The 12013-nt window shown below is 65.8% G+C and overlaps 1 protein-coding gene across 1 annotated transcript; it reads left to right on the top strand.

The window, feature by feature from the left end:
• Positions 1-208: 208 nt before the first annotated feature.
• On the top strand, positions 209-10920 carry WDR81 (WD repeat domain 81). The gene is made up of 11 exons (XM_051992173.1): positions 209-313; positions 696-4303; positions 4555-4662; positions 5003-5196; positions 5361-5551; positions 6066-6231; positions 6310-6475; positions 6919-7614; positions 8184-8329; positions 8561-8740; positions 9577-10920. Exons 2-11 carry the CDS (start codon positions 724-726, stop codon positions 9895-9897), a joined length of 5748 nt encoding a protein of 1915 aa, XP_051848133.1. The 5' UTR covers positions 209-313; positions 696-723; the 3' UTR covers positions 9898-10920.
• The last annotated feature ends 1093 nt before the right edge of the window (positions 10921-12013 follow it).

Raw genomic sequence — 12013 nt, 5'->3', positions numbered from 1 at the left:
GGCAGGGCACAAGAAGCGCGCGAGCTGCCCCGCCCACCAGAGCGCGGGGGCGGGGCGATTGAGGTTCCGCCTTTTGAAGCGCGGGCGCGGGAAAAAGGACGCGGGAGCGGTCGCTCCGCCCCCTCACCCTCGCGGCGCCCAACTCCGCCCTCGGCCCAACCTCGTCCCGCCCCTCCCGGAGCCGGGCCACGTGCGCTTGTTTCCCAGGCCGGGCCGGTCACGTGGCCCGCGTCAGCTGACCCGTCATGGCTGGTACCCGCGCCTAATGGGTTCTGCCGCCCGGAGCGCCCGGCTGAGTGGTCCCGGAGCTTTGGTGAGAGCGGCCGCGGTTCCGACCTGGCCTGAGTAGCGTTGGAGTGGGGAAGGAGGGGGGAGGAGGAGAAAGAGAAGGAGGAGAGGGGAAAGAGGAAGAGAAAGAACAGAGGGGGATGAAGATAGGGGCAAGGAACAGAAAGGGGAAGAAAGAGGGGCAGGGAGGAAGGAGGGGCGGGGAGGGGGAGGGGAAGGGCTGGGCCCAGCGGGCAGAGAGGGAGCGAGGAGGAGGAGGAGCGCAGCAGGAAGAAGGGAGGGGGAAAGCCGGGGTGGCAGGCCAGAGAAAGGGGAGGAAGAAACGAAGGGGGCCGGCACGAAGTCCTGAGGAAGAAGGGGGAGTTGTGCTGTTGGAGCTCAGGGTTTGTCTCTGTTCGCTCCTCTAGGATCCTGGTGCCCTCTTCCTCTTCTGACATGGAGGGGCTGCTTCAGAGCGTGGAGAGCGACTTGGGCGTTGACTCCCGGCAGCTGGCACTGGCTCCGGGGGGTGCCTGCGTGGTAGCCCTGGTGCCCGTCCGGTGGCTGGCAAGCCTCCGGGAGAGGAAGGGGCCTCCCGCGCCCTGTCCCCGGGTGGAGGGCTTGGGCGATGCTGAAACCAGGACCCTCCTTCAGCGCTCGGTGCAGAGACTGCCGGCCGGCTGGACGCGTGTGGAGATACACGGGCTGCGGAAGCGGAAGCTGGCCTATCCGCTGGCGCTGGGCTCGGGTCCTCCCTCGGAGGAGCCCTCGGGGGTCCCTGAGACTTTGACCAAATTTATGCGGGATACCGCTGCCCAGAACTACCGCAACCTGTGGCACGGTGCCTACCGTGCCTATGGGCGACCCTATCACCGGGGCCCTGCTCCGCCTGAAGCTTCTGCCCTGGCTGCTGTGAGGCAGGCCTTGCAGAAGGTTTATGGCTGCCCATTCCTCCCCGTGGGCAGGGCGGCCCAGTGCTCCTCCCCCGCACGGGAGGCTCCCTCCGCTCCCAGGGCGGCCACGGTCTGCCCCAATCTCCTGCGGGCCGAAGCTCTCCTAGAGTCCCCGGAAATGCTGTACGTCGTGTACCCCCACGTGCAGTACTGTCTGCACGACGTGGTCACCTTCAGCCCAGCCAAGCTCAGCAACAGCCACGCCAAAGTGCTCTTCCTCCTTTTCCACGTGCTGCAGGCTATGGATGCCTGCCACCGACAAGGCCTGGCTTGCGGGGCCCTCTCTCTGAGCCACGTTGCTGTGGATGAGAAGCTCTGCAGCCAGCTCCAGCTGGACTTGAGTGCTTATGAAGCCCCTGAGGAAGAGGAAGAAGGGAAACCTAGTGTGAAAAGCATCATGGAGGCCGAGCCTCTGAGAACCCCTGAGCCCAGGAAGAGAGAAGGGCCCGGGGACCCCATTTGCCAGGAAGAGCTTAGGAAGCTGGTGCTAGATTGGGTCCACGGCCGAATCAGTAACTTCCACTACCTCATGCAGCTGAACTGGTTGGCGGGGCGCCGATGGGGAGACCCCAACTACCACCCCGTGCTGCCCTGGGTGGTTGACTTCACCACCCAGAACGGGCGCTTCCGGGATCTGCGCAAGTCCAAGTTCCGTCTCAACAAGGGGGACAAGCAGCTGGACTTCACTTATGAGATGACCCGGCAGGCGTTTGTGGCGAGCGGCAGCGGCAGCGGTGGAGAACCTCCCCACGTGCCGCACCACATCTCGGACGTGCTGTCGGACATCACCTACTACGTGTACACCGCCCGGCGCACGCCCCGCGCTGTGCTCTGTGGCCACGTGAGGGCCCAGTGGGAGCCTCACGAATACCCGGCCAGCATGGAGCGCATGCAGAGCTGGACTCCCGACGAGTGCATCCCCGAATTCTATACCGATCCCACCATCTTCCGCTCCATCCATCCAGATATGCCGGACCTGGACGTGCCAGCCTGGTATAGCTCAGGCGAGGAGTTCGTGGCGGCCCATCGGGCGCTGCTGGAAAGCCGAGAAGTCTCCCAAGACCTTCATCACTGGATCGACCTCACCTTTGGCTACAAGCTGCAAGGCAAGGAGGCAGTAAAGGAGAAGAATGTTTGCTTGCACCTTGTAGATAACCACACGCATCTGACCAGTTACGGCGTGGTGCAGCTCTTTGACCAGCCCCATCCCCAGCGCCTGGTGGGACCCTCGGCCCTGGGCCCCGAGCCACCAGTCATCCCCAGGCCTCTCATCCAGAGAGTCCGAGAGACTGCTGGCCGAGAAGATGTCTCCGGCCAGCTGACCGATGGGCCTAACGGTCTGGTCCTGGAGGCCACACCCTGCGAGGCTTCCTGGGGTGGAGACAGGCCTCTTGGGGGTGATGATGACTTGGAACAGGGAACAGAGGCCTTGGACTCCATCTCTCTGGCTGGCAAAGCTGCTGACCAGTCTTGCCCTTCTTCCTTGCAGGCCTCTGGCCACCCTTTCTCATCAGCGTCAACGGCACGGCTGGGTCGAAGAAACAAGGCTGCCGGGGTAGACGTAGGAGAGGGGGATGACGGGAGGATTGTCCTTCCTGAGGGCTTTAATCCCCTGCAAGCTCTGGAAGAACTGGAGAAGTTTGGCAACTTTATGGCCAGAGGCCTCCGTGGCAGAGTGGAGGCCCCAGAAGATAGCCCAGCCGAGCCGGCCCTGAAGCTCACAGATCTCCTTCAGAGGGACATGCAGGCCCTGGGAGTGCTCGTGGCCGAAATCGTGTTTGCAGCCAGGCTGCGGACGCTGCAGCCTCACGCCCCGTTGAAGGAACGTTTCCTGACCGTACGCGGGCTCTGTTCCCGCTACCCCAAGGAGATCCCCGTCCCCTTGCAGTCTGTTTTAGAGACCCTCCTGCAGCTGAGCGAGCCTGTGGAACCTGCGCCGCCCGGGGGGCCAGGGAGGGGGCTGCTCTCTGCCTATAAGCCCATCTCCCAGGGCCTGCCCCCACCCAGCCCTGCGCAGCTCCTCAGCCCGTACAGCTCGGTTGTCGCCTTTCCCTCTTACTTCTCGTCACTTTACAAGTTCATCCTCCTGTACCAGACGAGGAAAGTGGAGGACGAGGTTCAGGGGCGAGAGCTGGTGTTTCAGCTGTGGCAGCAGTTGGATGGCATCCTGCGGGAGATCACTCCCGAAGGCCTGGAAATCCTGCTCCCCTTCGTGCTCTCCTTGATGTCGGAGCAGCATACCGCGGTGTACGCAGCCTGGTACCTGTTTGAGCCCATTGCCAAGGCCCTGGGGCCCAAGAACGCCAACAAGTACCTGGTGAAGCCGCTGATTGGGGCCTACGAGAACCCCGGCCACCTGCACGGCCGATTCTACCTGTACACGGACTGCTTTGTGGCCCAGCTGATGGTTCGCCTCGGGCTACAGGCCTTCCTTTCCCACTTGCTGCCCCACGTGCTTCAGGTCCTGGCTGGGGTGGAGACTTCTCAGGAGGAGACCAAGTGCCTGGGGGGGGTGGCAGAGGATGAGGAGATTGAGGACGGGGAAGAGGGCCCGGGTCCCTGCAGCTTTGGCGAGGCCATCCAAATGGAAGGGGACCCGGGCTCATCAGGGCTGGGCCTCCTAGACTACACGTCGGGCGTCAGCTTCCACGACCAGGCCGACTTGCCAGAGAGCGAGGACTTCCAGGCGGGGCTGTACGTGTCGGGGTCTCCCCAGCCTCCGGAGCCCGAAGCTCTCAGCCTGGGCCGGCTGAGCGACAAGAGCAGCCCCAGCGAGGCGTCCCTGGGGGAGGACCGGCCTGGGGACGAAGCGGGGCTGCCACGGGAGAGGAGCAGTCAGGATCTGAAGCAGAGTGAGGGGTCAGAGGACGAGGAGGAGGAGGAGGCGGAGGGCGCGGGGCTGGGGGGCCAAGCGGGGGAGGAGGACGAAGAAGAGGAACAGGACGGTAGCCCAGTGGCGGCCGAGCTCCCCCTTTCAGAGACAGGTGCCTCAGTGGATGCCGGTCTGCCCAATGACAATGGAAATGGGGAGGAAGAAGACCTGGCGGACCAGTCTGAAGACAAAGAACAAAAGATTCTCCTGGGTGAGTTCTCTGGCCGGTTCCTGGACGGTTGAACGGGGTCCCTTGGGCCAGACGCTCAGGACTAGAGTAGGAGGAAAGGGCCCAGCCTACCAGTCTTGGACCTGGCTCTGCCCCCGGGAGGCTCGAGGGACCGGGCAAGGGGTCAGGAAGCTCAGCTCCAGGGGAGCCCGGCTAGGACAGGGCGGAGTGGAGCGTGCACCTTGTCCAGCAGGTTGTTATCTGACGGCCCCAGGCCCGGCTCCCCCCCACAGATACCGCCTGCAAGACGGTCCGCTGGCTCTCCGCCAGGCTCGGCCCCACCGTCACGTCCCGCTATGTGGCTCGGAACCTTCTGCGCCTGCTGACTTCCTGCTATGTTGGTAACGTCTATGGAGAAGGGGGGTGTTGGAGGGCAGGGGAGGAGACGAGATCCCTTCATGCTGCGGCAGGGCACCCCACTCGTGCCTCTCCCCTCCCCCTTCCCGAGGGCCCCTCTAGGCGGGGTCTCAGCTCCTCCCTGCGGCTCCCTCGCTCCTTTGGGGTTCGTGTGGGGAGGGTCCTTGGGTTGTGGCCCCAGGCCAGGGGGCAGGAGCAGGCACGCCCGGCTCCTTCTGGGCTCCGATTCTGCGGTTCTGCCCAAACGCCGGGTAATGGCTGCTCAGTCTCCCCTCCCCCCGCCCAGTCCAGAGCAGCTGCGGCCCATCTTTGCCCCCTCCCCAGGTGCCACGAGGCAGCAGTTCATGGGGAGCAGCGGCAGCGACGCGAGCCCCTTGAACTCGGGCAACATCTACCAGAAGCGTCCGGTCCTGGGAGACGTGGTGTCGGCCCCCGTGCTGAGTTGCCTCATGCATGTGGCCTGCCTTTACGGGGAGCCCGTCCTCACCTACCAGTACCTGCCCTACATCAGCTACCTGGTCAGTGCCCGCCCTTCCCCTCCTCCCTGAGGCTTCGTTTAGCCGGATGGGGCCTTAGATGCCACCGGCCGGGGCGGGGGGAGATGATGGGAGCCTCCTTCTCTGGGCCCCGGAGCAGGCTGGGAGCGCTGGGGGGGCCCAACTCTTCCCTTCCTTGGTCCCAGGTGGCTCCTGGAGGCGGGGGAGGGCCCAGCCGCCTGAATAGCCGCAAGGAGGCGGGGCTGCTGGCCGCAGTGACCCTGACCCAGAAGATCATCGTCTACCTCTGTGACACCACGCTGATGGACATCCTGCCCCGCATCAGCCACGAGGTCCTCCTGCCTGTGCTCAGCTCCCTGACCTCGCTCGTCACAGGGTAGGCGCTTCCTCCAGGGGGCGCTCTGGGGGCCCGGGGGGGGGGCTGGGGGGAGACCCAGCTTGGAGCCGGGGCCCGGGGGGAGACCCAGCTTGGAGCCGGGGGGCTCGGTCTGGTCCTGGCCTTGTCACTAACTAGCCGAGTGACCCGCAGGAGATCACGGGGACGTGATTTCCCCTCTTTGGATCTTGGTGTTTTCATCTGTAAAGTGAGGGAGTTGGACTAAGTCTGGGGTTCGCAATCTTTTTGTGCCCGAACCCTTCTGCTGAAGCCTTGGGACCTCTCCTCAGAATGTTTTTAAACGCCCCCCCAAAAGGGCACAGATTTAGGAAAGAAACAGAGAGGTCGCTTTCTCCCCTCCGAGGTTACGGCCGCTGTATTCGCTGCCCCTCCTCCCGGGGGAGCCCCAGAGCCTTTGGGCCGGACTCTGGTTCAGCCTCCCGGGGCCCCAGGGCGGGCCAGGCCCGGGAAGCAGGGAGCGGGGGGTGGGGGTGACCCGCGGTGTCGCCCTCAGGTTCCCCGGGGGTTCCCAGGCCCGGACCGTTCTGTGCGTGAAGACCATCAGCCTGATCGCACTGATCTGCCTGCGCATCGGGCAGGAGATGGTGCAGCAGCACCTCAGCGAGACGGTGGCCACCTTCTTCCAGGTGTTCTCCCTGGTGCACGAGCTTCAGGGCCAGGTGGGTGTGGGGGCTGTGAGGGGCAGGGGCCGCCGTGGGGCCCGCGGAGAGCTGGGAGTCTGGCCTCGTCTTCCCTAGGCGCCGAGGCCAGAGGCCCCCAGCCCGGGCGAGGGCCGGGTGCTGGAGCTGCCCTTCTCGGACGGGCGGCCGCGCCCCGTGGACCTGGCCCTGCTGGACGAGCTGCAGAAGGTGTTCACTCTGGAGATGGCCTACATGACTTACGTGCCCTTCTCCTGCCTGCTGGGTATGAGCTGCCACAAGCCCCTGCTTTCCAGGAGGTCATGCCCAAGATGCTTCCCCAGGGCCGAGGCCCCAGGCTTCCCTTTCCCATTTTAGGCCACAGACACCCTCAGGTCTTTGCCCCACGCAGGGAAAAGAGCAGGGCACTGTGGTGGGCCCCTGACAAATGGGCAAGCCCCCCCCCCCCATTGGGGGTTCGGTCTCCCTGTCAGTCAGGGCTGGACTTAATCGTCTTTAGGTTGTTTCTGGCCCAGGAATCCCTGGATTCTGGTTCCTCTGGGTCGGCCCATTAACAGTGTCCAGGGGCTCTTCCCGTTGGGGGCGGGGACCCTTGTAGTAGTCTGTGCCCCTTCTTGGGGGGGCCCGTGGCTCCCTCCCTTGTTGGGCTTTGGGCTCCGGGGCAGGAATGGCCCCCCGGGCCTGAGCCGCTCCTCCTGCCCTATCTAGGTGACATCATCCAGAAGATCGTCCCCAACCACGCGCTGGTGGGGCAACTGGCAGGGCAGTATTTGGAGAGCGCCAGTCCCGTGGGCCAGGACCCGATGAACTTGGCCCCCATGCCCAGTGCCTCCCCGGAGCAGGACGCACAAGGCAGGGGGGGGAGCCACGATGACGTCCACTCGGGCACTTTTGGGAGTGTCCTGGTGGGCAACCGGATCCAGATTCCCGTGGACCCCCAGCCTGAGAACCCGGGGCCCCACGGCCCGAGCTCAGGCGCACCCGGCAGCGGCGGGGGGCTCTGTGACGGGGGCGGGGAGGAGAACTCCCTGAAGCGGGATCTGCCTCGAGGGGCCCACGGACTGAGCGGAAACTGGCTGGCCTACTGGCAGTACGAGATCGGCGTCAGCCAGCACGACGCCCACTTCCACTTCCACCAGATCCGGCTGCAGAGCTTTCTGGGCCACGCGGGGGCCGTGAAGTGCGTGGCCGCTCTGGGCAGCGAGGACTTCTTCCTGAGCGGCAGCAAGGACAGGACGGTCCGGCTCTGGCCGCTCTACAACTGCGGCGACGGCACCAGCGAGACGGCGCCCCGTCTGGTCTACGCCCAGCATCGCAAGAGCATCTTCCACGTCAGCCAGCTGGAGGCCTCCCAGCAGGTGGTGAGCTGCGATGGCGCCGTCCACGTCTGGGACCCCTTCACAGGTGAGCCCCGCCCTGCGCTCCCAGGGGGCCGCGGGGGAGGCTGGAGCCTGTGCTGAGGAGGAGGGGGGATCGTCCGGCCCTCGCGCTGCGGGGAGGAGAAGCTCAGAAAGGAGGTGGGGGGCGCTCGGGGCGCACCTGAGAGGGCTGGGGGTCGGCAGCTGGGTGGCAGAGGCCCTGGGGGAGCGGAAGAGTAGCCATGGGCTGGGCACGGGGGTCTGAGAGAAGGCAGGGCTGAAGCCTAGGAGATCAGGAGGCAGTTGGGGAGTCTAGAAGCTGATCTTACCCGCCCTGAGAGGTACAGGGCACTGTGGCCCTGCCCTCCCGGGCCCCCTGGCCTCCCAGATCCCCTGCCCTCCCGGGCCCTCAGGCCTCCCAGATCCCCAGGCCTCCCGGATCCCCAGGCCTCCCGGGCCCCCTGGCCTCCCACATCCCCAGGCCTCCCAGATCCCCAGGCCTCCCAGATCCCCAGGCCTCCCAGATCCCCAGGCCTCCCGGGCCCCCAGGCCTCCCGGGCCCCCTGGCCTCCCGGGCCCCCTGGGCCCCCTGACCTGATGCTCACACTTTCACAGGGAAGACGGTGCGGACGGTGGAGGCTTGGGACAGCCGGGCACCCTGGACCGCCGTGGCCGTCATGCCCGCCCCCCACACCAGCATCACCCTGGCCAGCGCCGATTCCACCCTGCGGTTCGTGGACTGTCGGAAGCCTGGGCTGCAGGTGGGGCCCGGGCGCGGGAAGGAAGTAGCAGGTGGCCCTGTCTTATGGTTTAGGTGGGGGGCCCATAGAGACCCAGACAGAGGGACCCCAGGAAACCCTGTGCCAGAGCAAGAGCGGCTCTCACCAGGCCTCCGGGCAGGAAAGGAAGCCGGGCCCCCGGGGTCTGTGGGAAGCGCAGGCCGGCCACGAGGGGGCTGGGCCGTCCCTCAGCCCTTGTCTCTGGCCCCTCAGCACGAGTTCCGCCTGGGGGGCGGCCTGAACGCCGGCCTCGTCCGATCGCTGGCCATTAGCCCCAGTGGCCGGAGCGTCGTAGCGGGCTTCTCCTCGGGCTTCATGGTGCTCCTGGACACCAGGACCGGACTTGTCCTTCGAGGGTGGCCGGCTCACGAGGGCGACATCCTGCAGATCAAGGTGCGCTCTCCACAGCTCCGTGGCCCATGGCTCGGGCTGCTTGGCGGGGGGGTGGGCAGGACAGACGGGGGATGGGCAGCTCAGACCTGGGCCTTTCTCTTTCTGACCCCCTCCCCCACTCCCTCGGCTCCCTTTCTTGGCATTCAAGGCCCCGAGACTAGACAGAGGTGTGAACTGACGTCCCGCCTGCATTTGGCCATTGTACTCCCAGACTCAGCATCCCGGAACCCTCTGGGCCTTGACAGGGGGCATCTCCATGGGGCAGGGGCTTTGCTGGTGGGCGAGGAGAGGTGTCACTTCTGCCCCCCTGGGGCCCTCTCTAATGAGTAACCCTTGTCCATATTTGTCTGGCCCCGAGGGGCAGGGGTCAGTCTCTGTCCTTGACCTAGTTGAGGTTAAATAAAGCTCAGGGGAGGCCTGTTTACTGCCCCCGCATGGCTGAGCAGAGTCCAGGCTCTCCTCTCCTCCCCTTGACTCTCCCTTTGTGACAATGGGGGTGGGGGAGGTTCTGGCCCAGGAGTCAGGACCCCCAGCTCCCGTCTTCATGCCCAGGCTCAGCGCGCCGCTGAGGAAGATGAAGGGGAGGTAGAAGGCGGCCAGTCGGGGGTCTGGGGGGGCTTTCTCCCTTCACGCGAGGGCTCGCTGAGCTGGGAGAGCCTCCGAGCATCCCCAGGCCTCTCTGGCAGGCCGACCCTGAGCCCCTCCTAAGCTCTAGGCCTGTACCCACAAAAGGGCTCTGGGGGCCGGACACCACTGATGGCCAAGGCCCAGCTTGGGGTGGGGGCGGCCCCCGAGTTTCTGGCTGATCGCTGTGGCCTCCCTCTCCCTCCGGGCAGGCGGTGGAAGGGAGCACCCTCATCAGCTCCTCCTCGGACCACTCCCTGACTGTTTGGAAAGAGCTGGAACAGAAGCCCACCCATCACTACAAGTCCCCGTCCGACCCCATTCACACCTTCGACCTCTATGGCAGCGAGGTGGTGACGGGCACCGTGGCCAACAAGATTGGCGTCTGCTCCCTGACGGAGCCGCCCTCGCAGGCCACCACCAAGCTGAGCTCCGAGAACTTCCGGGGCACACTCACAAGCCTGGCCGTGCTGCCCACCAAGCGCCACCTCTTGCTGGGCTCGGACAACGGGGCCATCCGGCTCCTGGCCTAGGCGAGGGCCGTGCTTGGGACGGGGCAAACGCGGCCTCTTTCTCCACTTTGGTGACGTCGCCCATCTCTCTCCCCCAGCCAGCGCGGCGTTCGGGCTCCCAGGGCACGTCCCGGGTGGCCGAAGGGCCGCCGGGCTCCATGCCATCCGTGCCTGACGCCAAAGAGCGGAGCCCTAGGCCCGAGCCCCGCCTCCTGCGGCACCCGCTGAGCCCCTCGTCCCGGGGCCACCTTCTGGCCGCCCGTCCTCCGGGCCGAGACCCGGGAGACCCAGGGAAGCCTTGATTTGTGCCTTGGGTGTCACTTTGCTGGCCCCTTCTCCCACCCCGAGGCGGAGGCTGGAGGACGCGGAGGCTGCTCCTTAGCCCGCCCTCACTGGCCCCGGCCGAAGACGGGCTGCCCCCGTGCCCTGAAGGAGCGGCCCCCACAGGCCACGACCGCCAGGCCCTCCCCTCGGGCCCTCGCCAGGAAGGCTCCTGCCAGTCTGCACCCCAGGAGGAAAGGCAGGGCAGGGGGTGAGGGACGAGCATGGCGGTGGCTTGGACAGACTGGCTTGTGCTGCTGGTGCTGATCTCTGACCAAGACCTCCCAGGAGCTTTGGCCCATATGGGGGTCTCGTCTGGGATGGGCTCGGGGGCGCGGTCGCTCCCAGAGGTTCTTGTCGGTCCCTCTCCTATCTGGTTTGGGGCAACACAGGGGAAGAGAGGAAATGGGGTAAGAGGGGAGTGGGGTCAGGTTTGGCTTTCTAGCCAGCCCGGGGATCCTGTCTCCTGCACCTCCTTTCAGCCCCCATCCCCCAGGGATCCCCTAGCATTCTGTGCCTTGAGCTGGGACGGCAGTTTCGGGACCCCCGCCCCAGAGGCCCTTGGCCGTCAGGCCGGGGAAGAGGTTCCCTCGGTCCCAGGAACGTCGCACAGGGCGGCACTCCCAGAGCCCGGGACAGGGGAGCCGGGCGCCTCGTGCTCCAGCCTCCCACTCATTCTTTGCAATACGTGTAAATATGACAATAAACACTTTGGAAGAGCCATGACACGGAGTGAGGCGGTTGATGTGGGGGCTGCGGCGCAGGCGCGTCTGTGTCAGACCACCCGGCCTTACGGGGAAGGCCTCCCTGAGGGAGTCCCGGCCTCCACAAAGGGAGATGGGAGACAGCCCGGAACTTGTGGCCAGCCCCTCAGTGGGGGAGACCCCAACATGCCCAGAAGTCAGGAGGAGATAGTTCCAGGTGCGGCAGGAGCTTCGCCAGAAAGGAGGGCGGGCCCTGGGGGGATCGAGCCCTTGGGTCCCCCTGCAGCGGCCAGGGGCTACCCTCATCGAGCATTAATGTCAACTGACACCTTAGAAATCCCAGTCAGAGAACGAGGCTGAGGATGGTCCTGGGTTTTCTAGGAGTTCCCGTAGGAGGCAGGATAGAGGGAGCGTCAGTCCCAGCTGGCTGAAGAAGCCGCCGTAAGCCCAGCGTGAGCCCGGCCCCAAGCCAGCGCGCCAGCTCACGTTCTCGTGGAGGGACACACCTGCAGAGGAGGGTTCTGGGGGGCTGGGACAGGCTGAGGGAAGCCCCATCCTCATGCCCGTCTGTGGGGCCTGGGCTCCCCTGACCACGGCCACCTGGCCAAAATGGACACGGCGCCCGGACTGGCCGGTGGCAGCCGTCAGGCTCGAGTCCTTCGGGGAGGTGAGCGCTCGGGCCCAGACGGGCAGCGGGAGCCTGAGCCTTTGGGTTTGGGCCCATGGGGGTGGCAGGATTGTGCTTCCTCCCCAACGGGTCTAGGGCAGAGTCTTGGATCACAAGTCCGGCCCCCTCCTCCCGCAGAGCGGATGCCCAGGGGCACTGCGCTGCCCGGGCCGTGGGGGCCAGAGCCCCGGCTCCCCAGAGGCACTTTCGAGGCGGACCGTGCTGCAGGCCCCCTGCCCTGGCTCCGACCTGGCCCCTGTGCACAGGCAGGGGTCTCGCCGTGGCTTGGGACTCATGATCTCGTCAGGTCCCATTTGGGCCCCGAGCAGGGGGCTGGGCCGGGGAGGAGGAGATCAGAAAACTAAACAGCAAAGGGGGCCGGGCCTCTATACAAATGTTTAAATGGATGTGTCGGTCAATATTTGCTGAAAGGGAGAGAAATCTG

Source organism: Antechinus flavipes, chromosome 4 (genome assembly GCF_016432865.1).
Source record: "Antechinus flavipes isolate AdamAnt ecotype Samford, QLD, Australia chromosome 4, AdamAnt_v2, whole genome shotgun sequence".
Lineage (NCBI taxonomy): Eukaryota > Metazoa > Chordata > Mammalia > Dasyuromorphia > Dasyuridae > Antechinus > Antechinus flavipes.
This window is presented reverse-complemented; position numbering and strand designations above follow the sequence as displayed.

Excerpts from the sequence above, each read along its gene's own strand:
- WDR81 (XM_051992173.1), top strand. The coding sequence starts at position 724 with ATGGAGGGGCTGCTTCAGAGCGTGGAGAGCGACTTGGGCGTTGACTCC. Across the intron at positions 5,552-6,065 it reads CTGACCTCGCTCGTCACAGG|GTTCCCCGGGGGTTCCCAGG; the intron begins GTAGGCGCTTCC and ends TGTCGCCCTCAG. Across the intron at positions 8,741-9,576 it reads GCGACATCCTGCAGATCAAG|GCGGTGGAAGGGAGCACCCT; the intron begins GTGCGCTCTCCA and ends CCCTCCGGGCAG.